General features: G+C 40.2%; 1 protein-coding gene across 7 annotated transcripts in view; it reads right to left on the reverse strand.

The window, feature by feature from the left end:
• msi2b (musashi RNA-binding protein 2b) overlaps positions 1-27,446 on the reverse strand; it is a 626,013-nt gene that overhangs the window by 23,712 nt on the left and 574,855 nt on the right. For 5 of the 7 annotated variants that reach the window (XM_061962104.1, XM_061962103.1, XM_061962101.1 and 2 more), the window contains 2 exons: positions 13,273-13,452; positions 7,554-7,708 (listed from right to left, as the gene is read on the reverse strand). In XM_061962104.1, the coding sequence (XP_061818088.1) occupies positions 7,554-7,708; positions 13,273-13,452 (335 nt within the window). The remainder of the gene's footprint in view (positions 1-7,553; positions 7,709-13,272; positions 13,453-27,446) is intronic. The other 2 variants (XM_061962107.1, XM_061962106.1) reach the window with 1 other exon arrangement.

A 27,446-nucleotide genomic window follows, 5' to 3' on the forward strand; every position in this document is an offset into this window, starting at 1 on the left:
TAGCTTAACTGGCCCAGGATCAGTGTACATTAGGAGCACGAAGAAAAAAGGAGAATCTTAGTGATTTGCGGCTTGTTCCTGAGTTCAATGAAAAAGACCCTAAAACTTGTTTTTCCCCTATTTGAGAGTTTAGCAGAGGCTCGTGGTTGATCTGAGGCTACATGCATGTTAATCCTACAGTGGAATTTGGTAGGGAAAGCTCAGCAAGAGTTTTCAGCATTGAGTAGTGCTGACAGAGGTACATATCTTGAAGTTAAAGCGGCAGTGCTTAAAGAGTACGAGTTGTGCCCGAGTTTTCGTGGTCGGAACTGTTTTATTTTATAATTTATTTTTAATAAATCTGCAAAATAAAAAAATTAAAACGTTCCACGTTGTATTTATGGGGCACTGTAATTATAATTATGAGGACAAACAGGAATAAGACAGTAACATAACATGGTAAAGTAAAGCGCTGTGAATACTTTACGGATGCACTGTATAAATAAAAATATATTTTTAGAAAGTCTATTTTTGAAAATGTATATACCGATCCACAATCGGGATAAATAAGAATCGTTGTTCCGATGAGGTGGCGACTTGTCCAGGGTGTACCCCGCCTTCCGCCTGAATGCAGCTGAGATAGGCTCTAGCAACCCCCCGCAACCTCAAAAAAAGGGACAGGACAAGCGGTAGAAAATGGATGGATGGATGGAATGTATTTTTGTTTTTCAGCATCCCTAATAAATCTCGAGATCCCCAATGTCTTATATTCGGGTCAATACAGTTGTTGTTGTGTGAATTAATAATAAAATAACAATGTTCAGTAGAAAGTAAGACTTTTGAGACTTATTTGTAAATTGTTGTTTTGATTTTGTGTTGTTAAAGGTCAATACAGTACAGTGATAATTCTGTTTCCTCATGCACCCTGTTTCATATTTCAGCAAAATTTTGCTCCAATGTTCCTGTACCGTCTTGGTTATCGTACGGCCAAATGTTGTGTATGACAAACTAGTCCGTTTGCCTGCGTAATTCAGCGATACCAATTGCCTAAACAAACAATCCCACGTTGGTGACTCGGTGTTTTCCTTTTTTAATTAATACGATTATAAAACAAAACACCAGAGGGCCAAAGAAAGTAGTGAGTGCCAGCACTTTCAAAAAGAAGGTGAGAAAAACTCTTGAATTCGAGACAGTACTTGTAGCAAGCCACTCCTCCTTTCTCTCCACTCATCGCCGTCTTTGCCAACAAAAATCTAAAAATGAAGTTAAAAGTGACGTTAAATGTTACTGCATGTAAAACTACAATTATTTTAAAAAAAAAGTGTTTTGCGTCCATATTTTTGGGTGTCTGGAATGGATTAACGTAATTTCTGGACTACAAGCCGCTGCTTTTTTTTCTCACGCCTTGAACCCTGCACTTAATACAATGTTGAGGTTAATACATGTTTTTTTTCCTGGTTCACAATTTTCACCAGCCACCAATAAATTTAGCCTCGTCCCATCAGACCAATAGCCGAATGGTGGAGCAATGAAATTGTTCACATTTTCAAATGCACTCACCCATTTAGGGCACGATGGACTGAAGAAACAGCAGAATTCACAAAACACAGTCCCAAAACTCAAGACAATAGACCCAGCCATGGAAAAAAGAAACGGTCGTCGCACAGAACGGAAATACATCACCACTAACAGATCCCGAAAGGCCGGACGGCCGCGCAAAGAGTAGAAAGTGTATGCCAGGGACATTCAACTAAATTGTGGTGGGGAGCACATTTCCAGAAAGCTGAGGTCTCTTCACTATAATTCTTATTATATATATTTCAGAACCCAAGTGTCCTCTAAAGTAGCCATTTAATTTTTGTCTATTAATTTTGTCAGACCTACAGGAGCGCTCTGCTGTTTTTAAGATCCTTTGGCAAAAATGTAAGTTTCTAGTCTTTTCAACTGAACTGGACCTGAAGCCCATATGATGAAAAAGAGAGGACTTCAAATATAATATTGAGGAACACTACTTGTATAACTAAAGAAGTTGACTACTGACTGCATCTGAAGTAAACAAGCTACAACCACACCGAACTTGCATAATTCACATTACGAAATACAATCGTATCAGCCAAAAAGGAGAGGACTTAAAGGGGTGCTTTGAGGAACGCCTCAGTTATGTAAATCACAAGTTTGGACCCCAGAGTTTTATGTTTGCTAGCAAGGTTAAAATGTCAATGCAAGGATCTGCCAATGTGTTTACAGCAGTCCAAGTTCCTCTATACATCAGGAGCACTCCAGTGTTTTTAGGAATTTGCTGAGGCAAAAATGTTTGAACCGTGTGTATGGTGTGATTCCTGGGCTGGATTTGACCCCCTAGGACAGTGGTTCTCAAATGGGGGTACGCGTACCCCTGGGGGTACTTGAAGGTATGCCAAGGGGTACGTGAGATTTTTTTTAAATATTCTAAAAATAGCAACAATTTAAATGTCTGTCAAAAAGAACTGTGAAAAGAAATGCAACAATGCAATATTCAGTGTTGACAACTAGATTTTTTGTGGACATGTTCCATAAATATTGATGTTAAAGATTTCTTTTTTTGTGAAGAAATGTTTAGAATTAAGTTCATGAATCCAGGTGGATCTCTTTTACAATCCCCAAAGAGTGCACTTTAAGTTGATGATTACTTCTATGTGTAGAAATCTTTATTTATAATTGAATCACTTGTTTATTTTTCAGCAAGTTTTTAGTTATTTTTATATCTTTTTTCCAAATAGTTCAAGAAAGACCACTACAAATGAGCAATATTTTGCACTGTTATACAATTTAATAAATCAGAAACTGATAACATAGTGCTGTATTTTACTTCTTTATCTCTTTTTTTCTAACCAAAAATGCTTTGCTCTGATTAGGGGGTACTTGAATTAAAAAAATGTTCACAGGGGGTACATCACTGAAAAAAAGTTGAGAACCACTGCACTAGGACACAAGTTGAATAGCCCTGGTGTTGGCCGTGTTACAGACACTGTCCTTCGGTAAATTTGTGAACGAACACATGCGCCTAAATAAATGTTCATGTTTCAATGTGTACACCTGCAGCTTTTAGACTTGTGTGGCCAATATATGTACAACATTACATTTGTCCAAACTAGGGCTGTCAAAGTTAATGCGATAACTTTAATTTCCTTAAAGGGGAACATTATCACCAGACCTATGTAAGCGTCAATATATACCTTGATGTTGCAGAAAAAAGACCATATATTTTTGTAACTGATTTCCGAACTCTAAATGGGTGAATTTTGGCGAATTAAACACCTTTCTAATATTCGCTCTCGGAGCGATGACGTCACAACGTGACGTCACATCGGGAAGCAATCCGCCATTTTCTCAAACACCGGGTCAAAACAGCTCTGTTATTTTCCGTTTTTTCGACTGTTTTCCGTACCTTGGAGACATCATGCCTCGTCGGTGTGTTGTCGGAGGGTGTAACAACAAGAACAGGGACGGATTCAAGTTGCACTAGTGGCCCAAAGATGCGAAAGTGGCAAGAAATTGGACGTTTGTTCCGCACACTTTACCGACGAAAGCTATGCTACGACAGAGATGGCAAGAATGTGTGGATATCCTGCGACACTCAAAGCAGATGCATTTCCAACGATAAAGTCAAAGAAATCTGCCGCCAGACCCCCATTGAATCTGCCGGAGTGTGTGAACAATTCAGGGACAAAGGACCTTGCTAGCATGGCAAGCAATGGCGGCAGTTTGTTCCCGCAGACGAGCGAGCTAAACCCCCTGGATGTCTTGGCTCACACCGTTCCTTATGCCACCGAAGATGATCAAGAGAAGAATATCGACCCTAACTTCCCTGGCCTGCTGACATCAACTCCAAAACTGGACAGATCAGCTTTCAGGAAAAGATAGCGGATGAGGGTATGTCTACAGAATATATTAATTGATGAAAATTGGGCTGTCTGCACTCTCAAAGTGCATGTTGTTGCCAAATGTATTACATATGCTGTAAACCTAGTTCATAGTTGTTAGTTTCCTTTAATGCCAAACAAACACATACCAATCGTTGGTTAGAAGGCGATCGCCGAATTCGTCCTCGCTTTCTCCCGTGTTGCTGGCTGTCGTGTCGTTTTCGTCGGTTTCGCTTGCATACGGTTCAAACCGATATGGCTCAATAGCTTCAGTTTCTTCTTCAATTTCGTTTTCACTACCTGCCTCCACACTACAACCATCCGTTTCAATACATGCGTAAACTGTTGAATCGCTTAAGCTGCTGAAATCCGAGTCTGAATCCGAGCTAATGTCGCTATAGCTATGCGCCATGTTTGTTTGTGTTGGCATCACTATGTGACGTCACAGGAAAATGGACGGGTGTATATAACGATGGTTAAAATCAGGCACTTACTCAGTGGCCTAGTGGTTAGAGTGTCCGCCCTGAGATTGGTAGATTGTGAGTTCAAACCCCGGCCGAGTCATACCAAAGACTATAAAAATGGGACCCATTACCTCCCTGCTTGGCACTCAGCATCAAGGGTTGGAATTGGGGGTTAAATCACCAAAAATGATTCCCGGGCGCGGCACCGCTGCTGCCCACTGCTCCCCTCACCTCCCAGGGGGTGATCAAGGGGATGGGTCAAATGCAGAGGACAAATTTCACCACACCTAGTGTGTGTGTGACAATCATTGGGACTTTAACTTTAACTTTAACTTTGAAGCTTTTTTTAGGGATATTGCGTGATGGGTAAAATTTTGAAAAAAACGTCGAAAAATAAAATAAGCCACTGGGAACTGATTTTTAATGGTTTTAACCCTTCTGAAATTGTGATAATGTTCCCCTTTAAGTTCCTTTAAGTTTTTTAATGTGTGATTAACGCACACGCGTCCTTTTTGACTCTTGGAACGTTCCGTACCGAGGAAAAATTGGCTGCGTTCACTAGTTACTAAAGAGCCACAAGCGGGAAAATACTGAGCAGAAATGGACAAAGAAAGGGGTACATTATGGAATTATCAGGTTCAAAGCCATGACAAGTGAGCCGTGAGCTGTCTTCACTGGAGCAAATGCCTGCTGCGTGTGTCGTTCACACAGGTGGGTGGAACGTCACTTCTGTGTTTAGATTACAGTTAAAAGTTAAAGTTAAAGTTAAAGTACCAATGATTGTCACACACACACTCTAGGTGTGGCGAGATTATTCTCTGCATTTGACCCATCACCCTTGATCACCCCCTGGGAGGTGAGGGGAGCAGTGGACAGCAGCGGTTGCCGCGCCCGGGAATCATTTTTGGTGATTTAACCCCCAATTCCAACCCTTGATGCTGAGTGCCAAGCAGGGAGGTAATGGGTCCCATTTTTATAGTCTTTGGTATGACTCGGTTAAGGTACAGTACTAACATAACACCTGTATTACATCAAAACCCACTGTGACTGGTTTATTAAAATGGCATAAAAGCTCAACAGAAATGTGAAATGGTAAGCAAGAAGTTGAAAAGGGATTTTTTTTTAATGCAGTCAGGTCCGTCGTCAAGAGACTTTCTCAAACCAAAAGTGCTATGCTTCACATCCGATTTAAATACAGAGACAAAATAAGAATGTCTTACATTAAGATCATGCTTTGTCAAATAAGTTTTGTAATATATTCTGTGATATTTGTACCTAAATAAATACTAGTACATTAGTTGATGAATGTGGGGATAGCTGAAATATTGTGTAAATTAAAAAAAAAAAAGTTCTGGTTGATACTCTGCCGTTACAGAATGTTTAACAGGCTGAATATTACACATTATTAATAAATAGAGAAGGTTAAAACATTGTCATGCAGCGATAAGAATAGCATTAATTTTACAACATGTAATGTACAGAATATCAGAAACATTTATTCAGGTAGAAATATCACAGATTATTTTACTAAAAATCTATAACAATCAAAGCATGATCGGAACAATCAATATTTTGTGTTATTAATGTGTGAAAGTGATATTTAAAAATACCAGCAGGAATACAAATTCTGCAGACTTTTTTTTTTATTGTCATTAAAAGCGTGTTTATACACTTATTAATGATGACAAATTATATCTATCTGCTATTAATCGCAGTAAATTTTGAGAGAACTATGAACAAAATGTGATTAATCGAGATTAAATATTTTACTCGTTTGACAGCCGTAGTCCAAACATTAGGTAGTTACGGCTTATATTTAGATGCGCTCTTAGCCCGGAAATGAGGGTAATTGGATCTACATTATTTCTAATGGGAAAAATTGCTTCGATTTTTGTACGATTCGGCTTTCATTGGACCTTTTGGAACTAATTACTAATAACAAAAAACGGAGATGTCACAGAACTATCTTCAATGTCATGTCCCAACTCCTCCATTAATAATTACATGTTCTTTGTGCCAACTTGACAAAGCAAGTGGCGGCTAACCAACCGCAGCGCCAACTTGGACAAAGACAGTGACGGAGACGAAACCTGCTGGACGGCGGCGCGAACTCGAGCCCCGGGACAGCTTGGTTTCTAAAAATAACATAAATTTGTTCTGCGAGGCTGACGCACAGGGGGTGAAATGAGGTGATTGTGTGCTACTTGCTGAAGGGAACCAACATTAGCATTTGACACAGATAACTTTCAAAGCCAAGATTTTTTCTTTCTTTTACTCTGATGTGCACACACTTTATTGACCTCAAGATAATTAAGATCTACACCAGTGATTCGCAAACTGTGGTATGCGTACCACGATGGGTACGCAGGCGCCAAAGAATCACTTGATTAAATATTTAAACACAGTGTTACTATTTAAACTGTTTGTAATGTTACAGTGGCCAAACATATAATATACTAAATATATACTAACTAAAACCTCTGCCTTGTTTTTAATTTAGGCCTACCGTATTTTTCGGAGTATAAGTCGCTCCTGAGTATAAGTCGCACCAGCCGAAAATACATTATAAAGAAGGAAAAAAACATATATATAAGTCGCATTTTTGGGGGAAATTTATTTGATAAAACCCAACACCAAGAATAGACATTTGAAAGGCAATTTAAAATAATTAAAGAATAGTGAACAACAGGCTGAATAAGTGTACGTTATATGACGCATAAATAACCAACTGAGAACGTGCCTGGTCTGTTAACGTAACATATTATGGTAAGAGTCATTCAAATAACTATAACATATAGAACATGCTATACGTTTACCAAACAATCTGTCACTCCTAATCGCTAAATCCCAGGAAATCTTATACGTCTAGTCTCTTACGTGAATGAGCTAAATAATATTATTTGATATTTTACGGTAATGTGTTAATAATTTCACACATAAGTCGCTCCTGAGTATAAGTCGCACTCCCGGCCAAACTATGAAAAAAACTGCGACTTACAGTCCGAAAAATACGGTACTACTCTACTGTATTTTAATGTTGGTCATTATTGTTGGTACTTGGAGAGCCAAGTGTTTTCTGAGGTAGAACTTGGTGATATACGTTTGAGAACCATTGGTCTACACTGACCATACAAACGGTACATTAGTAGAATGATGCGACTGAGGCCAAGGTGCTCTTAGACTGAGGCAAAGGTCCGAGTATACTCACGGTGATGCTGGGGCCAAACCCGGAACCGGGCTGAGGGCTGGCGGCGCTTATGTAGTTGCCCACAGCTGAGTCCTGGCTGTTGGGTCCGTACAGATCTGCCACAGGCCCTGGGCTGTTGGCGCCGTGGAAAGCTCCGGGCCTTGACGGGTTGGCGCCTGCATGCAAACACAATATGGAGCGGAGCAGCTCAGAAATGATCAACTGTGGTCTTCTCACTAGAACTCATCACTGGATTTGTGTCATTTGAGACAAAGACAGATTTTGGCTTAGTCTTGTGTTCAATCACATCAAAGAATAAGTGAGTCCAGTATGATTTCTATTCGTGTTAGCTCAACATGCTTATTATGCATCACTTTGAAACATGCACAACACAAAGCAAGCACACTGCTAGAAATACTCTCAGCATGCTTTGCGACTGCAAGTGAGGTTGCAGCGCCATCATGCATAATGAGAAGAAGGACTTGATTCCTATTTGAGTTGATTGCTCTTTTATTGTATTGTATGACACAATAAACATTGTCACTGCTTCTGCAAACATTTTACGTCAACTTGTCAGTTCTGCAGTAACTTCGGGAGTAAAACGTGAGCGAGACAAGAGAAAGAAGGCATCGGGGGAAATATAAAAGCTTGACCCGAGTTCATTTGCAGGTCTGAACGCAGGGGAGGGAAAAAGGAAACACAGAACATGATCTACCACCTTTGCCCTGCGAGTAAGAGCAAGTCAGAATAATGAAACGACAATCCAGACGAATACTAAAGGCCTGTAAGAGCGGGATGAGAGGGGGAAAAAAAGACAGCCAGGAAGGGAGAAAAATGTGAATCTCTTCACAGCAATCTCCTCTGCTGTCAGCTTCACCTTTGTATTGCCCTCATTCTCGGCTGCTTTCAAAGGAAGAATCCGCAACAAAAAAGCTTGATCGTATGCTCATAAACTATGGCGAATGTGTGTATGTGTCAGGTAAATACTGAGTGGCTGCAGGCTATAATATTCTTGTTAAATTGCCATGCTTGGTGTGAGCAATAACACTAAATACACTTTTAATGGATTCTGCTACTGTTTAACTGTGAGGCCTTTTTACAGTGAGCAGCTACTTATCTCGGCTGCACACGCCTGCTACAATTTATTTTTATTTTTTATTTATTTTTCTACAATTATTTATTGTCACAGGTGATTCAAAGGTGTGACTGTGCCAACCTTTTTTAAACAAATATATGTATGTATATATACACATATATATATATATACATATATATATATATATACTGTATGTGTTAGGGATGTCAAAGTAATGGCGTTAACACATGATAACGGAACAAATGAGGCATCATGTTTAAATGCAGATTAATCACGAACACATGCTCCCTTATTGTAACTGATACGATTAATGATGAGATCAATTCATACGCCAGCGCAAAGATGAGTGAAGAGTCGCCGACTGGTGTGCTCACTGGCAAATTTCACTTCAAAATAAAGACAGGACTTTGGCTAAAACTGTTCTCAAGTTTTGAACAAATAAATGGAATGCATTCAAGTAACACATTTAAAAATGTTCCTGTAGAACACTCAATTACATTGCATTTGTGTCCAAATATTGGGGTCCTTTAAAAAGGTATTTTTAACTATGCAAGCAAGTAATTTACTGCAATTGATCGCAATGAATCAAAATTTACAAGTGTGATTAATGTGATTTAATTTTTTTTTAATTTGACAGCGTATACTGTTTATATATATATATATATATATATATATATATATATATATATATATATATATATATATATATATATATATATATATACTGTATATATATATATGAATAGTGATCGATTAATTAATTACGATCTGTATTTAATTGATCTAATTAATCTCTCTTTTAATCTAACCTAAAATGCTTAAAAAAGCCCTCTATTTGAGGTAGTTTAAATAAAGTATTTTGTTTACGATAGATGTATAAACAAAAATGTCATTTATTTTTTAACAGATTTGAAGCTCATGAAATAGATGTGTGTTACACAAAAAAAAGAAAAAAAGAAGCCTTGCTAAAAACAAAGCATTATTCAAACAAAACACACGCCTGACAATTCTTAAATTTATTATAAATATTCTACACTGTGTTACACTATTTAGTCGGTATAATTTGTCATACGTGTTATATTAAGCTGCTAGCAAGTCTAGTGTCCCCATGACTACATACCATCTTTGTGCAGCACACTGCGAGCACAAAGACCATGGCCAGGCAACTCGCATACAGAAACTGTTTAGTTAGAGGTCAACAAATCAGATTTTGCTTAACACAATTAACAAATATAGCGCGCTAAATATGACTGTAACTAATTAATAGCAATTGGCGTGATAATTTGACACCCCTAATATATATATATATATATATATATATATATATATATATATATATATATTTATATATATATATATAAATAAATATATACACATACACACATATTTCTCAAAAAGTCACATACATGTGCTTTTTTCTGAAAAGAAAAACACATTTAATCATTTTATGACCCATAAACTAATACCAAATAGCTGGTGCACTCTCACGATAGCAAATAATTATTTAAAATATATCTTCCAGGAAACAAAACATTTTCTCATTGAATTTAAGTGCGTGGATGGATGGATGTTTTTGCAGATACATCTTTTTTAATTTTTTTAATCTGTTTATTTTTATTTTATATTTTCTTTTATCTTGTCCTCCTTTCATCCTCACAATTCCCCCCTCTGTCTCTCCCCCCCACCCCTTTTTTTCTATCCCCTCCTTCTAGGGTTCGGCTGCACCAATATCTAAACATTTCATAAAGTCAAATACAAATAAGGCAACAAGAGAAGTTTCCCACACTTCTCTTTAGTAAAGTAAATGTGTAGGGCAGATATGGGCATCTACATCAACAACATGATTTGCCTGAGCGGCTGGACAGAACAGATACAAAAAATAAAATAAAATAAATAATATATTTATATATATTTTTTTACTTGGGACGTGGAAGCTGGCAGGCCGTAGTTTGGGAATCCCTGCTTTAATCCAATTCAGATTTTCATCAGGCTTCTAACTGAATAGAATATTTTATAAAATTGTGATAAAATCAACCTGCATGCCTTTTACTTGTTACATAGGCAGAAAAATGACGTTTTTGACCTTCCTTACACTTCTATAAGCTATTCTATACCTAAAAGCAGCCCCCAAAATCAATGTAGACAATTGCACACATGCAATATGTGAATATTCAGTCTGAGTCATCTCCCCACTGTTGTGCAGCTGTAATAGTAGCCGCCTTGTAAAAAAAAAGCTCTGTAGGGAGCATGGGATGCTCTGATAATGCGTGTTGTGTATAAAATGGAGCAACACATGCACAAGAACCTTCAGAACTCTCATCACATCTGTGGAGTCGACTCTATGCAGCCTGTGTTTGTGTTTCTGCTGTTTGCTGGGCTACATTTTGCTCAGACAGGCTGTGGGAAATGCCAACATCTGCCCGAGGCAGCTGGCCAACACTTGGAGCTATTAAAAGGAGGCTTTGGACTTGTCCTCCAGCCTGCGAAGGCCACTGACAGCTCCCACACATCCCTCCTCCTCCTCCTTTCGTCATGCTTTTGCTTCTACTAGTGAAGGTGAAGTCACAACTTTGAGTCCTTTAGGGGTAACAAGGCAAGCAAGTGCGTACATGAGTCTCTGGAGACATGGCAGCTCAGCAGCACGCGTAGGTCAACCTTGTCACCTACAATGAGACACAGCAGTCCGCTAACTTGCAGCAGCTACTGTTGGGTTGTTATGCCAGTGAGCAAACATTGACTACTGCAGTGTTATTTGAAAACAACAATAGGCTCTTGACGAAGGTGCTAATATGGAGGTTTATTTGTGTCACTTTTTTCCCACTGAATTCATGTGTCTGATTATTTTGCGTTTTAATTTTGTGAACTGAATTTTTTTTTACATCGAATTATGCTGACAATTTCATTGAATACGATTTTGTGAACAAAATGCCGGTGTTTAAAAATTCTGCATAAAGTGCCTCTTAGCCACGGCTTTGCATGAACCGTGTAGCATGGCTGCAAACTCGACACCTCATTGGCTGGTTCCGTGACACCTTCGATTGGTTCAGTCTTAATTTGCTGGAAGTGGGTCTTTTATTCAATGAAATTGTTGGCTCAATTTAATGTAAAAAAATTAAGTTCACAAAATTCCATCCATCCATCCATCCATTTCCTACCGCTTGTCCCTTTCAGGGTCGCGGGGGGTGCTGGAGCCTATCTCAGCTGCATTCAGGCGGAAGGCGGGGTACACCCTGGACAAGTCGCAACCTCATCACAGGGCCAACACAGATAGACAACATTCACACACTCGGGCCAATTTAGTGTTGCCAATCAACCTATCCCCAGGTGCATGTCTTTGGAGGTGGGAGGAAGCCGGAGTACCCGGAGGGAACCCACGCAGTCACGGGGAGAACATGCAAACTCCACACAGAAAGATCCCGAGCCCGGGATTGAACTCAGGACCTTTGTATTGTGAGGCACATGCACTAACCCCTGTTTCACCGTGCTGTCTTCACAAAATTCCAATGCAAAAAAATCAGTTGCAAAGATTCAGTGTCAAAAAAAGCAATGGTATTAAAGACAAAGATTACCCGTCATAGTGTCCGATAATGGCTTTTTGCCGATATCCGATATTTCGATATTGTCCAATTCTTTAATTACCGATATCAACCGATACTGATATATACAGTTGTGGAATTAACACATTATTATGCCTAATTTGGACAACCAGGTATGGTGAAGATAAGGTCCTTTTTAAAAAAAATTATAAAATAAAATAAGATAAATCAATTAAAAACATTTTCTTGAATAAAAAAGAAAGTAAAACAATATAAAAACAGTTACATAGAAACTAGTAATTAATGAAAATGGCTAAAATTAACTGTTAAAGGTTAGTACTATTAGTGGACCAGCAGCACGCACAATCATGTGTGCTTACAAACTGTATCCCTTGCAGACTGCATGATATATATTGATATATAATGTAGGAACCAGAATATTAATAACAGAAAGAAACAACCCTTTTGTGTGAAAGAGTGTAAATGGGGGAGGGAGGTTTTTTGGGTTGGTGCACTAATTGTAAGTGTATCTTGTGTTTTTTATGTTGATTTAATAAAAAATAAAAAAAAAAAAAAAAAACGATACCGATAAAAAAAAAAAAACGATACCGATAATTTCCGATATTACATTTTAAAGCATTTATCGGTTGATAATATCGGCAGGCCGATGTAATCGGACATCTCTAGTGTTAACCCTTATTTAAATGTTGCACATTTACTTTTGGAAAGGGAGATTCAGCATAAAAGATGTGTGCATTTCTGCTCAAACCTAAATCCACAAAGCTACTATATTGAAAACTTAAATGATAGAAAATAAAACGTACACTTGCTTTCTTACAATTCAGATACATTTGATAGTGTCATCACCCACTGTCGTATAGCGCACATGCAAATAAGTCAACAATCACATTCTCTGTGTCAGCAGGCCCTGCTACACAACGTCTTCAAGAAACAGAAATCAAGTTTTCAAAAAGGGGGGAAAACATGCATCAGCTTGTTTTTCAATCTTTTTCATTGACAGGCGCAGGGGGAATATCAAACAAAGAAGTTTAGGCCTTCTGCATGGAGGAATGTCATGAAAGGTGAAGACAGATGCTCATATACAAACCTGGGTTCTTAAACTGATCCGGGCTGTGTAGGTGCTGGAGGGGGGAGTTGCAGGCGGAGGTGGCATGCTCACTGTGCAGCATCTGAGCCGCCTGGGGCCCCAGGGAGCCATAGTCAGCAAAGGAGCAGGGCCCCCCCCTCTGGTCACTGGGCGCAGAGTAAAACCCATAATCGGGGAGGCCTGGGAGATACAGTAAAGGTGGGGAGGGGGACTCCATCATTGTGGAAAATCAACGTTGTCAATGTCAAAGTCAATGTCCAGATTGTCAAAGCCCCTCCCTCCTTAAGCACTGAGCCCCCGCCCCAAGCATGTTTGGTACGCTCGCTCAGTCCCCTCTCCCGGCTCTGCCATTTTATTTGGGTATTCATTGTTTTTGCGGCACAATTGACCTGCGTTCTGTGTGTTTTTGTGCAATCATTACGGGATGGGAGGAAAGCGAGGAATCATTAAAACACAGCTCAATACATTCTCATTTCAAACCAACAATTGTCTGTTGACATACCTGAAGGAAGCCTGAATGAAAGAAACACAAAAGCGCGCCAATCAATAATTAATTTAATGGCTCCTCGTTGACCGGCGAGCAGGAGATGATAAGGGGTGTGTGTGTGTGTGTGTGTGTGTGTGTGTGTGTGAATCAGCTCCAGATATATTGATGACGACTGCGGATGCATGTTTCTAAGTGTGATCCAAACACACCCTCCCCACACCCCCGCACTTCTAACGTTCTCTTTGACACAGATGGTGGATTATCAACAGTTTAGAAAATGTCATTCAGCAGTAAGTCGTGCTGACATTTATTGCATGTCCTCTTAATCGGAGACAAGCTGCTGGTGGAAAGAGGGCAATTAAAGCAAACGTCTCCTTACGCCTCGTAGATAGCAGCCTTAATCTACTCAGGAGGGACTCAGCCCGGTGACACCATCTCAAGCCAACACGCCCCGCTGTGTGTTTGTGTTTTTATTTGGCCCGCGGAGCAAACAGCCATTCAGAGCCACTTCACCTCTCCCCACTCGGAACGAGAAAGTCCACTTGTGCCAAATGGAACGCGAGCAGCAGCAGCCATATTTCTCCCACCAGAGCTTTCTAGCACTCTGATCTCGCCACTTGTGGGCTGTCGGCCCACTCATCAAATTATAGGATCCAAATGCAGCAGGCTTCCCACGTACGTCACATAACGCCTGACACATTGAACAAAGCTCAAGAGCCAATCATTACATTTAGTTCACTTAGACAAATGTCACAGAATATTGATTGGCCTCGCTAATGAGGGACGACTGGATCGATGGAATCATTTTAACGGAGGCTAAAAACATTTGAAGATAGAACTAACCATGTTACTGGGAATACGTATAGAATACCAAATATGGCAGCGGGCTTTCCGAGATTCTTTTGACATGCACTCCATCTTGTTAGGGACTAAACAAATGTGCAAAGTTCACTTTCATACATGACTGGACTGATGCAGAACTACTGACAATAAACCTGAAATGACCTGACGCTATTTTGGTAACTATTATAAACTGTACATACCAAATACCGTATTTTCTAGGCTAAAGCCGCACCCACAAAATTTTAGAAGACTTTTTTTTTTTAACATCTATTAGCCACACTGGACTGTAAGCTGCAGATAAAGAAGATTTTGTAAATGTTTATTTATATCCCTTAATTATTACCAAACAGTGCCTGTCACATGGTAGTAAAACGACTGATCAAACAAAACAGAAGTTATCATCATGCACCCACAAGCTGCAGAAGCTCGCTCTCTAATCAGCTAAACAGACTCAAAGGGTTGTTTTGGGGAATTTACGAAACTGAAACAATACAAAAATAATGCCATTGTTAGTTAATTATACTTACACAGACACCTTTAAACGCGTAAACATATTCGCTAATGCTACAATTCAAACTTGATTACATTACGATAGCATGTACAAATATGCATGGAAACACGCCTACATCTCATCACACATGGGACGGTTTAGTAAGTATGAATTGTTTGTTGTATTGGAAAACTAACCAAACGTTGCTTGGAGTGATGAATGAAGAATCCATACAAGTAGAAACGCTATGGACAAATATACTTCCGGTTCAGGGCACATAACAGGAAGTACATTTTCAACCCGCGGTCACCTGCAGTGAGAGAACTCATCCAAAAGATGCCATATACCACAAACAATAACACACCTTTTCAGTGTCTCTGCCGGTTTAATATGAAAACTATTTGGTAAATACAAAATATTATGGCCGTTAGGGAAACAAAATCCATAAATTAGCTGCACTGTTTTATAAGCCGCTGTGTTCAAAATGTGGGGAAAAAAGTAGCAACTTATAGCCCGAAAAATACAGTAAGACGGATGTTGCTATATAACCTTTTTTTACTTCTGATTCCGATATTGGCGGATTGAGTATTAGATGAAATTGTATTTATTTTATGTTTCTATTTTTGCTCATAATGTTAACCATAAAGTTTGAAGAAATCATGGATCAGGGCAACTAAAACATGCAATAAAGTGATCAGTATAAAAATGTTACATTCTTTTATCCTGACTTGTCTATGGCAGGGGTGTTAAACTCAAATACAGAGTTGGCCAAAATTTAAAACTGAACAAAGCCGCGGGCCAAGGTTGAACAAATTAACTTTTTAATAGGGACCCAAACAAGTTTTGCATTAAATATTGAACAAGCAAGGCTTATATAACTTTATAGTGACATACAAAATCGAGTTTCAAATAATAATAATATTAATTAAAAAATATCAATGGCATATCAAATACAATTTAAATAAAAATGTAATGCCTCTTTTCTATTTGCAGCCTTCTGAGGTTAATATCAACATTAACTTTTTCCACAGGCTAATAAATTTGAAAATAAAATAATGAATAAACCAACCAACCATTCAGGACTTTAAACTGCTCGGTTTGCAACACACTGATCTAATCTGATGTGCCCAAGCCACATACCTGACATCTTTTCTTGGATGCTAGTTCATTATCGGGGCTCTGAAGCAACCCTCATTATCGAACGGAGGTGTTCATCAGTCATAAAATCTTGTCTTCCACAGTCCTGGGGGCGTGCCTTACAGGCACTGCTTTTATCGTCCTCTACGAGCTGACGTCACGTCCGCTTTTCATCCTTTCTAACAACGTGCCCCCCTAGTCACAAGATATGAGCGGCTTCTGTACACACACTCACGTAAATGCAACGCATACTTCATCAACAGCGATACAGTTTACACTGAGAGTGACCCTATAAGCAACTTTAACATTGTTAGAAATATACGCCACACTGTGAATCCACACCAAACAAGAATGACAAACACATTTTGGGAGAACATCCGCACAGTAACACAACATAAACACAACAGAACAAATACCCAGAACCCTTTGCAGCACTAGGTGTTGTGCCGGATAATGCACCCCCGGCGTAGAATGCACCGCCTGACGGGAGTGTTACAGGAGTTGTGAATGAATGACATATGAAATCCGTGCTGCAGTCGCTGCTGGGCCACAACATTAGGTACACCTGCAGACTGCAGCACGGATTTCATATTTCATTCATTCACAACTCCTCCAACACGAACATTATTGTTTTTGCACTTTTGGCTTCTTATTAAATAACTTTTTTAAATAGATTCAATCTTGCACGTGGAAACTTTAAGTGTGGGCTTTAGTTGATATAACACTCCCGTCAGGGGGTGCATTCTATGCCGGGAGTGCATTATCCGGCACAACACCTGGACGCTAGAATATACACTACCGCTACCTCCAAACCCCCCCCCACACACACACACACACCTTGTAGCGTCCCGGAAGAGTTAGTGCAGCAAAGGGTTCTGGGTCTTTGTTCTGTTGTGTTTATGTTGTGTTACTGTGCGGATGTTCTCCCGAAATGTGTTTGTCATTCTTGTTTGGTGTGGGTTCACAGTGTGGCGTATATTTCTAACAATGTTAAAGTTTTTTTATACTGGCACCTTCAGTGTAACCTGTATCGCTGAAGATCAAGTATGCGTTGCATTCACTTCTGTGTGCGTGCTAAAGCCGCACATGTTATGTAACTGAGCCAGCACTCGTTGGACTGGATGAAAAGGGGACGTTACAATTCTCGGGAGAGGCACTGAAATGTGGGAGTCTCCCGGGAGGGTTGGCAAGTATGAGAATTAGCGGTGTACCGCGGCACCCCCGCTGTATATGATCGGCGGGCCAGCTCTACTGTTAATTTGATATCGCCTCTTGGGCCAAGTGAAATTATTGACACCCATGGTCTATGGGCTCCAGTTCTGTAGATGGCGGCAAACTAAGATACCAAGTCTGGCGATGGAAAGGGGACGTTCCAAGTAGTTATCTACCGATTACTCAAAATGTATTGCTCTTAAGGGAAATGACTGCCAGATTCACTTTCAGGAGCAAAAATTCAAGAGAACTTGTTGTAGAAATTTCGGTCATCTGGAATCTATGGGTCTTTTAAGCCTAGTAATAAAAGGGTGCAGTGTCTGTGTCGTCCTTTGCTGGCAGTCTGCAGGCTGCTGGACAAAAGTACTATACTCAGACACTCATGCACAAACATGTCGGCCCATTCTCAGAGCCATATATTTTCATCAGTGGCTATCTGATCCGTTATGCAGGATGAAACTGGGCAGATTGTGCCCACAGCTGCATAAGTATCACCGATCATATCAGGGAGCTGCGGACCGTCCCATTATTAATATTCACACAATCTATCCAGAACAATGGGCCTTTCTTGGGCTCCTTTTTTCACCGGCCACTAATTGGATGTAATTACTCATCTACAAAACAAATGAGCGTGCTGAGGTTGCCTTGGAGACTAGATCAGGGGACCCAGCAGTGCGAATCATTCACAGGGCTTCATTTATACTGATAATTATCTCGCCTCCCACCCGCCCCACACCATCTTTCCCTCCTGCCCTCAGCGACCAAAGTTGGCTGAGAGGCGCCTGGGAGGGGGAGGGTCCTGCAGTCATCTGTTTCTGACATCATCAGGGTGGCGCTCTGCAAGTGGATAAATGTCCTGCTCTCCTTGCCACTTTGCCAGGTGACTGCTTTTAAGGAGGAATCATCAACCTTGAAAATCATGGCGGCCTTTATTTACCTCACTCGTCAGAACATGAAACTAATCACACTGATGATAAAATACAACACCGCGTACAACCGCCGCTTCCTCTAAGGACTTTAAGTTTACAAGTATGTTTTGAAGGCACCATCAGCAGCATATCAGCATCCTGCAGTACTCTCAGAACTGATTGACAGGCCTCTTACCATTGGCACTGCAACCTGCACTTGTAATTTGGTGGTATACTGCTGCAATCAACACTGATTGCCAACTGTTCAGAAAGGGGCGGTAAATGTAAATTCTGACCAGGAATGTGCCCCTTTTCTCAGTCGTTAAAAACAGAATATAGGCAGTGACTTTGTGCCCAACTAGAGAACATTGCTTGACATCCTCGGATTAATTAATACGCTCACTGGACACTTCATTAGATACACCTTCATTTTATAAAGAGATTCAATACAAGACAGTGGAAAGAAACTGTCAGAGATGTAACAATTTAACACTATGTTTATGATTAAACACATCAATAAAAAAGTTCAGCTTCACCCTACTCCTTTTCAGACATGTTGAATATTGCAAATGCAAACGTGATGAATTTTGAGGTAGCGAAACCATTATGATGCTTTTAGTGTGCACTGTGCAATGGTGTAAACAAAAAAAAATGTTTTTACTGTTTAGCATTTATTCAGCCCTAATGGTGGTGAGGAATAAGAACATTGCTGGTAAACAAGAAGAAATGTACTGTTCCGTTATGTTAAGGACAATAATTTTATTCGAAATAAGACTGAGGACCGCAGGGGCACAGGTGGGATTTTTGAACTGGCGGGCAACAATTATTTCAACTCAATCAATTATTTTTCCACTCCATGCCTGAATCAAAATGTATTATCTAAACTTAATAATATTTAATAATAAGAAGAAATGTAGTGTGAACAATAACACAGAGGGCCTTATCTACTAAGATCCAAATGTTACATGCTAAACAGCGTGTGGAAACTATAAAATTGCGTGTACTATTAGTGGGCAGATTGCTTGTCATCTACTGAGAGTGCATGTAAAATTGATAAGTACAAAAGTGGTGCAGATTCACTTATTTAAATCAGTTGTTTTGTGTATACTATACGAGCTACCGTATAGGAGACATTCATTTTCCTCCATATTCATGGCATCATATGCTCCAACAGTCCAACATGTGCTTTGTTATGTTGAGCAATATGCAGGACACCTTTTGGACAATAAAGAAATGCATTCTAAACAACAGAAATTATTTATAGCACGCTGAATTTTAGGTGCGCTATGAGTGGCGCCACTTTTGCGATAGTGCGCCTGTTTTTTTCATATTTATGAAAAAATGCCATTAAAAAAGGCAACAAAACAAACCAATTGAATTTGTTTTAATCAGCACCTTGTTTTTATCTTTGTCTTGTCTCAACTTTCTTAGAGCCTCTCTTTTGCACTGTTCTCCGAAATCTAATACATTGAAATGATAAACTGGTCTCTCAACTCAATTGACAAGTTCAGGTTCGAGGAAACCTGCCTGTCCTCACGGGACATTTGCTGCTGGGCTCTTGGGAGAAGTGGTGAGTCCTGTGCCAGGCTTATAGACAAAACACGCACCCATGGACTACTATACACATACACACAGCCCCCAGCCCCAACCCACGCTTTTGTCACTTCAACCCCTCCACTGTATGAAGAAGCAGCGCCATGATGGCTGCAGCTTCGGACCCAATGTGTTCAAATGTGCTTATTGTTGCTCGAGGTTTTTTCCTGGTCTCAAACTGAGGCTATGTCTACACTAAGCCGGATAACCACTTAAACGAATAATTATTTAAGCATCTTGTCAGCCACACTAAACCATCGTTTAAGGTTCCCCTCCTTGGATATTTTTTTGCACGGGTAAGTGCGCTGTGTATTTCTGACTCAACGTCTAGGTCCAGAGTATATAAAGTCACCAAAAACAAATGGACAATGAAGGTGAGGGCAAAAGAGTGAGGAGTGTCCTGACCAGATATTAAGATCCCTAGATTGATTGATGTAAAATGTTCTTTATCACATTGTTTATTTTCACTTGTCCAATAAAGATTTGATTAATTTATGATGGCTCAGGTGTGATTCACTACACTAAGGCCCCAAAGCACACTGGATTCCAGTTAATTGAAATACCACAACACTGGATATTGTTCAGATAAGTTAAATTTAATTTAAAAACTTGCACACAAAGCAACACTGGAGGTGACTATGACGTGCACATTTTCCGCACATGCGTACTACGTCGCGTTGCGCCAGTGGACGGAGGGAACAGAGGGGGTCTTAAATGACCATTGTGTGTGTGTGGACAAGGAGTGTAGAAGGGGCCTGAACCTCCCCAAAGGAGCTTAGTTTGGGAGGTGCTTTTTTCCTCCTCCCCCCACATTTACCTTTCCTACATTCTTTTACAAGGCGACACCACTGTGGCGACCCATCAGTCTTCCTGCTCTGTATACCCCTGGAACTGTATATCGTATGTCTACTCTTGGATGGTTGTACTGAAAACTACATTTGTTGTAATCCTTTAAGTGCAATAACAATAACGTTCAATTCTATTTAGTCATCCAGCAGCTATACAATTATAAAATGATATTACTGAATAGAAATATGTCCAATATTTTTTATTTCCGACAGTCCAAATATGTTGACACATACACGAGGGATTCTCTGTCCAATATCTGTTTTTGCAGCGTGATTGCCTCCTTTCTCACAGCCACACTTGCCAATTTGCACAAACATTTCAGACTTGCTAAATAAAGACTCAAAACAGCGGCTGCGGAACAGTTTCAGTCTTGATAAATCACATTGCAAGTGCCAAATGAACATATTTCCATCTTCACCTCCCACTATGGTGGGCATTCTAACAATTAGCATATATGTTCTGCATATTCAAGGAGACAGACACACTGAATGGATCTTGCTCTCTATTTTGCTCATTTAAGAGACACAATCCGCTTCGTAGATCAGTTTTGCTTGTACTATCAAGTTTGCACATATTTAAACACACGCAAACCTTTATTAGATCAGGCACAGTATGTACATGAATAAACAAGTTTGTATACTTAAAATTTCAACATGTTGTATGCACCGTTACCCCTGCCTGATTTCCACAAGACGCTTTTATTCAAGTCAGTGTGTCCGTTTCCACACCCTGCGGTACGGCAACGCCATGTGCTAAACATACGCAGAGCTACTATTTTTGCCGTTCGCCACAACACGGCGGATCAATTCAGGTCAAATCTGCTTGTGTTGGACAGAAACTCATGCACAAACACAAAATAAATGATCCGGTTTACTTTCAAAATAAAATAGTCTGTCTTCTAAGTGGATCGTATTTGGCACTTTTAAACGTCCTAATGAGCAAGGACAGACATGAAGTCAACTTGTCAAATGTATTCAGACATAATTTCACGTCGTTGACCCAAATGTTGAATCTGGAGGTCCACAATGAAAGGATATTATACAGGCATATCCCGGCCAGCTATGTGCACATATACGGCCCTCTGTCAAATGCCAGCTGTTACGGGGGCTGGGGAGGCAGGGGCTTGGTTCGTGGGAATTGTGTGCGTCTTCGTCCTGCAAGGCAAACCTATCGCCCGCCTGTGGCTTAAGTTTAACTGTAGCTTTAAAGTTAACTTTAACTTTAACTATTGATGTACGGCAAAGCTTGAGACGTCCCGCCGTGTTTGCGTCAGTGTTTACTTTACCACACAATTATGCGCGGATTTGTGAGATCTCGTAAAAGTCTGCGCTATTTCGCTGCACGGCGGAGCCGCAACAGAACGGCGGTGGGTGTTGCCGGACAGCAGATGGCGCTGCCGGTTGGCGGCCATTATGCACCGCGGTCGTAACGCATTCTATGGAAATTAATCCTGGACTCCTCATGTGCTGCCATCTAAATTAGTCTAAATAATGGAACATTAATCCTATTTTCATTTTGTTACCTTATGTAGGAAAAGTGGGGGGAAAGAGTAGGGTCAGTGGTGGGAGGGGGATATAATCTAATTGGTATCACTATGACTTCCCATGCAGTGCCATCTGCGCCCCTAGAGGGCAGTAGTTTGGAGACTGATGCGTTTAATGCATTGTGCAGACTTAATGCACAGCAACAGGCTAAGCTAATATTAGCAATTGTGTTTATTTTTGTCATTTCTAGCTGTGCACCCAAAAACGTTCTAATGACTTGACGATGACAACCAATAAATCACTCAAATTGTCTCGGCCTGACTGCACCTGCCAATGCAAAAGCATCATTATCGATTTATGCGTATTGTTGGTACCGCACAGTAAGACATATGCATTACTGAGAGTGTATCACATGGGTCTTGTGTCACTGTAGGATTGAATTGTCAGTGGATATGACTAAGGACAAATAAAATAACAGATCTAGACAATAAACCCTCCAAATAATCATGTGAACTAAATGTCAAACAATCTTACTGACCGAGCTCACACATTTATGAATACATATGTAACGTGATATATATTTGGCCACAGGTAAAATGAAGGAGATGACAGCTGAAGAAATAGACGGTAGGAAAACTGTATTACATGAAATGTTATGACTACTCTACTTACACGAGGTAACGAGTCAGCTATAAAATACATTATTACTAAGAAGGGCAGACATAAATCTGACAGTGTGAGTGCAAGGGCTGACTTGCAACTTTAACCAGTGAATATCAAACAGCTCAGCTCATTTCTACCAGGAATACTTCCGCGTGCACTCCTGCGCCTTTGTCGCGGTGCCAGTCAGATTCCTCGGTGGCCATCAAACCACATCACCCTACAGAAGATGTCAATAAACCTGACATGCTGCTTCCCAAATTAGCATTGCATTGTCGAGCTCCTGTGATTAGCTCCCCCATTTTCCATGTGTGAAATAAACTAACAGCTCTTTTTGCCGTCTTGCCTTGCTTTCACTTTCCATTTGAAATAATCTTTTCTGAACCAACGGCTGAGTAATTAACAGCACTAGACAGCCTTTTCAGAGAGCGCAGACATTTCATAAATAATACATATTTAATGTCTTGTCATTTTGTGTTCAGAGAAGCTTGGCTAATGAATTTTAACAGATGATTTCTTCCTGCATTTACTCACCCATACACATGCCTGTCTTTTGGTACCGTTCATTTGTATACCTGTCCTCTTATCTTGGAGCAGTATTTCCACTAATGGACAAGCTCAACAGAGCTACTGACTAACATTTAGCAGAAATGGGAAAGTTGAGACTAAAGGAAGCATGTACAGTATAAAACATGGAGTCGGCCCGAGGCTTTGTGTGACCCAAAACAAGATCTTGTTTGAGGCCCAATTTCACTCTTAAATATTACTTGTTTATGATTATTAGTAGTCGACTCCTGAATTTTTAGACACCCCACTGTACACCTAACGTCACTGCCCAGCATACACACACTCAGTATGTTTACATGCACAAAAAACACACCTTAATAGTATAATGCATGCTTGTAATGTCTCCATCAGATTAATGTAGGATTATCATTAGTGGATAATATAAATATCATAATAATACATTGTTATGATAAATATTAGTTGTATTATTCTTACTACTGGGGGTTAAGCCTTTCCTGTCTTTAAAAACTCAGTTTTTCTAACTTTAATCAAAGTTCCTTGAATGCACCACAGTTACTGTAAGTGCGATGAAAAGCAAAAGTGAAATTTAAACATAACTTTGTCCGATGCTGTCACAAATAGGTTTATTTTATTTTTACCTTTCTTTTACCACCTCATCCTGGTTCCAAAATGTTGGCGCTGTGTGTGAATGCATAAAGGTGAGCTTTGATGACTTTTTTGTTGGGTGAACATTGAAGTGGTCCTTGCTGGATTTGTCTCTACCAGAAGAAATGAACCATTTTACATTTTTGCAAAGGGGTGTAGGTTGTGTTATACAATACTAATTTGATTCAAACAACCTTATTTTTGAAAAATCAGCAACACTTGATTTTATCTGAACTTTTATGAAATATTTTATAACTCCAGCACCCCCGACAAGCGGTAGAAAATGGGTGGATGGATGGATTTAAAGAAAAGAGAAAAATCTTTTAATCTTTACAAAATCCCAAGCCATGATCATGTGGCCCCCCTAGTGGTTGTGGCCCTTATCAACCGAATTGGTTGTAATCAGTCACGTGACTTTTGAACTCAAGTAAACAAAGTGGTGGGCTACCAAACCAACATGGCTACAGTGGAACAAACAGAGTGCAAACTATCTGAGGACTTCAGGGGCCTAGATCTTACCACTAAAAGCAGATACAAGCAAAAAAAAAAAGAAAACTATACAATAGAATACATCCCTATCCCCGGTGCTCCAGACGCCATTCTACAAAACAGATGAAAACTTGGAAAAGCATGGAGGTCTACAACTTCTTTGTGTGTGGCTGAGTCAAGGAAATTGGTATCAAGACTTTTTGCTCAGGTAAGGTTGCATTTCATGATTTAATTTATTCTCCACAGCCCTTTTTTTTCCGCTTTTTGTTGCACGCGCCGTTTACGAGTATGTGTGTTCTTCTCCGTCTTTATCCAAATATAACTATGTCAACACTGAGAGTGTGCTGAAAGCTTCATTTATGATTGCTGCCTTTGGTAAAAGCTTAAAATCTTTTAGGTTTTAATTTATTTTATTTAGACTCGCCAAGTTGGTGGTTTACGAAAATAGTTTTTAGAACTTCGAAACAAGATTAAATGCAAATAATATCAATAATAATGCTTCAATGGGAAATACTAAAAGTTAAAAGTATATCAAACAAATCTTCAAAGAAGTGATCACTGCAAACTCGTGCATTCTTTAACTCAGCTCCCTTGGGACTAAAGTGCATGTCTTTCGTAAAATCTTGACATCTTTCGCCCGTCTTGATTACCTCTCGAGGAACTCTATAGAAACCTTTATCCTTTGCGCAATTCAAATGGTTCCAACAGCCTAAAACAACGCGAGCAAAAGGCATTTTCCTTTGAGAAAGGCAAAATGCCGCCCAGAATGCTATAACAACAGACGCTCGCTGGCCCACTACTTCCTCGCACAGTTAATGAGCGTCAGGTGAATACAACCTATTGGGCCCTTGTAAAACTGTATGGAGCCTACATGCTGCACAGAAGCCCACACAGGTTCAACTACTATGATTTTAATGAACAGTCTTTTCTCTCTGTGTTTGACCCATCCCCTTGTTCCACCCCCTGGGAGGTGAGGGGAACAGTGAGCAGCAGCGGTGGCCGTGCTCAGGAATCATTTTGGTGATTTAAACAGTTCAATTGAAAGAAAATTAAAGAATCTGGGTATTATCTTTGACCCAACTCTCTCCTTTGAGTCACACATTAAGAGTGTTACTAAAACGGCCTTCTTTCATCTCCGTAATATCGCTAAAATTCGTTATATTTTATCCACTAGCGACGCTGAGATCATTATTCATGCGTTCGTTACGTCTCGTCTCGATTACTGTAACGTATTATTTTCGGGTCTCCCTATGTCTAGCATTAAAAGATTGCAGTTGGTACAAAATGCGGCTGCCAGACTTTTGACAAGAACAAGAAAGTTTGATCATATTACGCCTATACTGGCTCACCTGCACTGGCTTCCTGTGCACTTAAGATGTGACTTTAAGGCTTTACTACTTACGTATAAAATACTACACGGTCTAGCTCCATCCTATCTTGCTGATTGTATTGTACCATATGTCCCGGCAAGAAATCTGCGTTCAAAGAACTCTGGCTTATTAGTGATTCCCAGAGACCAAAAAAAGTCTGCGGGCTATAGAGCGTTTTCTAATCGGGCTCCAGTACTATGGAATGCCCTCCCGGTAACAGTTAGAGATGCTACCTCAGTAGAAGCATTTAAGTCCCATCTTAAAACTCATTTGTATACTCTTGCCTTTAAATAGCCCCCTTTTTTTAGACCAGTTGATCTGCCGTTTCTTTTCTTTTCTCCTCTGCTCCCTCCTATCCCTTGTGGAGGGGGAGACACACAGGACCGGTGGCCATGGATGAAGTGCTGGCTGTCCAGAGTCGGGACCCGGGGTGGACTGCTCGCCTGTGCATCGGTTGAGAACATCCCTGCGCTGCTGACCCGTCTCCGCTCGGGATGGTTTCCTGCTGACCCCACTATGGACTGGACTCTTACTATTATGTTGGATCCACTATGGACTGGACTCTCACAATATTATGTCAGACCCACTCGACATCCATTGCATTCGGTCTCCCCTAGAGGGGGGGGGGGGTTACCCACATATGCGGTCCTCTCCAAGGTTTCTCATAGTCATTCACATCGACGTCCCACTGGGGTGAGTTTTTCCTTGCCCTTATGTGGGCTCTGTACCGAGGATTTCGTTGTGGCTTGTGCAGCCCTTTGAGACACTTGGGATTTAGGGCTATATAAATAAACATTGATTGATTGATTGAATTGGAGTTTAAGATAATAGCTAAATACTTTTAGGGGCCTGATCTACAAAGATCCAAATAGTGCTAAACAGCATGTGCATACTATAAAATTGTGTGTACAATTAGGGGCGTTTTGCGGGTGATAGAATGAATGAGTGAATTGATAACAAGTGCACAAATGGTCAGAGTGCCTTATCTAAACAAGGTTTTTGTATTTATACTGACTGTCACCAATATGGCCCAGAATGTTAGCCTGTAAAATCCCTTTTTCTTGCTCTTGTTTCGCAATACCCACAGTGGCCTATGAGCAAGTTGCATGCAACAACTATAGGGGGAGCCAGGGAGCATACAAACAGACACATACTTTCTTTGAAGAGAGTGTTATGTATGCAGACCCTGGAGGGCGAAGCAGTGATGTCCCCAAAGGCCTGCGCTCGTGACCTCCGACCATCTGCTCCCCACAGCTGCCTGAGCCAGCGCTTTGTGGCAAAAGCGCAAAGGGACATTTCGCCCTCTCCGGTGTGTCACAACTTTTCCTGGGTCTTGCACAAAAACCCAAGTGGGATGGTCTTGGCATGCCTGCTCCTGTTATCCAGCAGCAAATACATGTAAAGTGCTTCTGGCACCAGACTTTAGCTGTGCAGATTAACATGTGGGACAAATGGAGCCGAGCTCACTAAGAGCCAGAT

This window comes from Nerophis lumbriciformis, linkage group LG09 (assembly GCF_033978685.3).
Source record: "Nerophis lumbriciformis linkage group LG09, RoL_Nlum_v2.1, whole genome shotgun sequence".
Lineage (NCBI taxonomy): Eukaryota > Metazoa > Chordata > Actinopteri > Syngnathiformes > Syngnathidae > Nerophis > Nerophis lumbriciformis.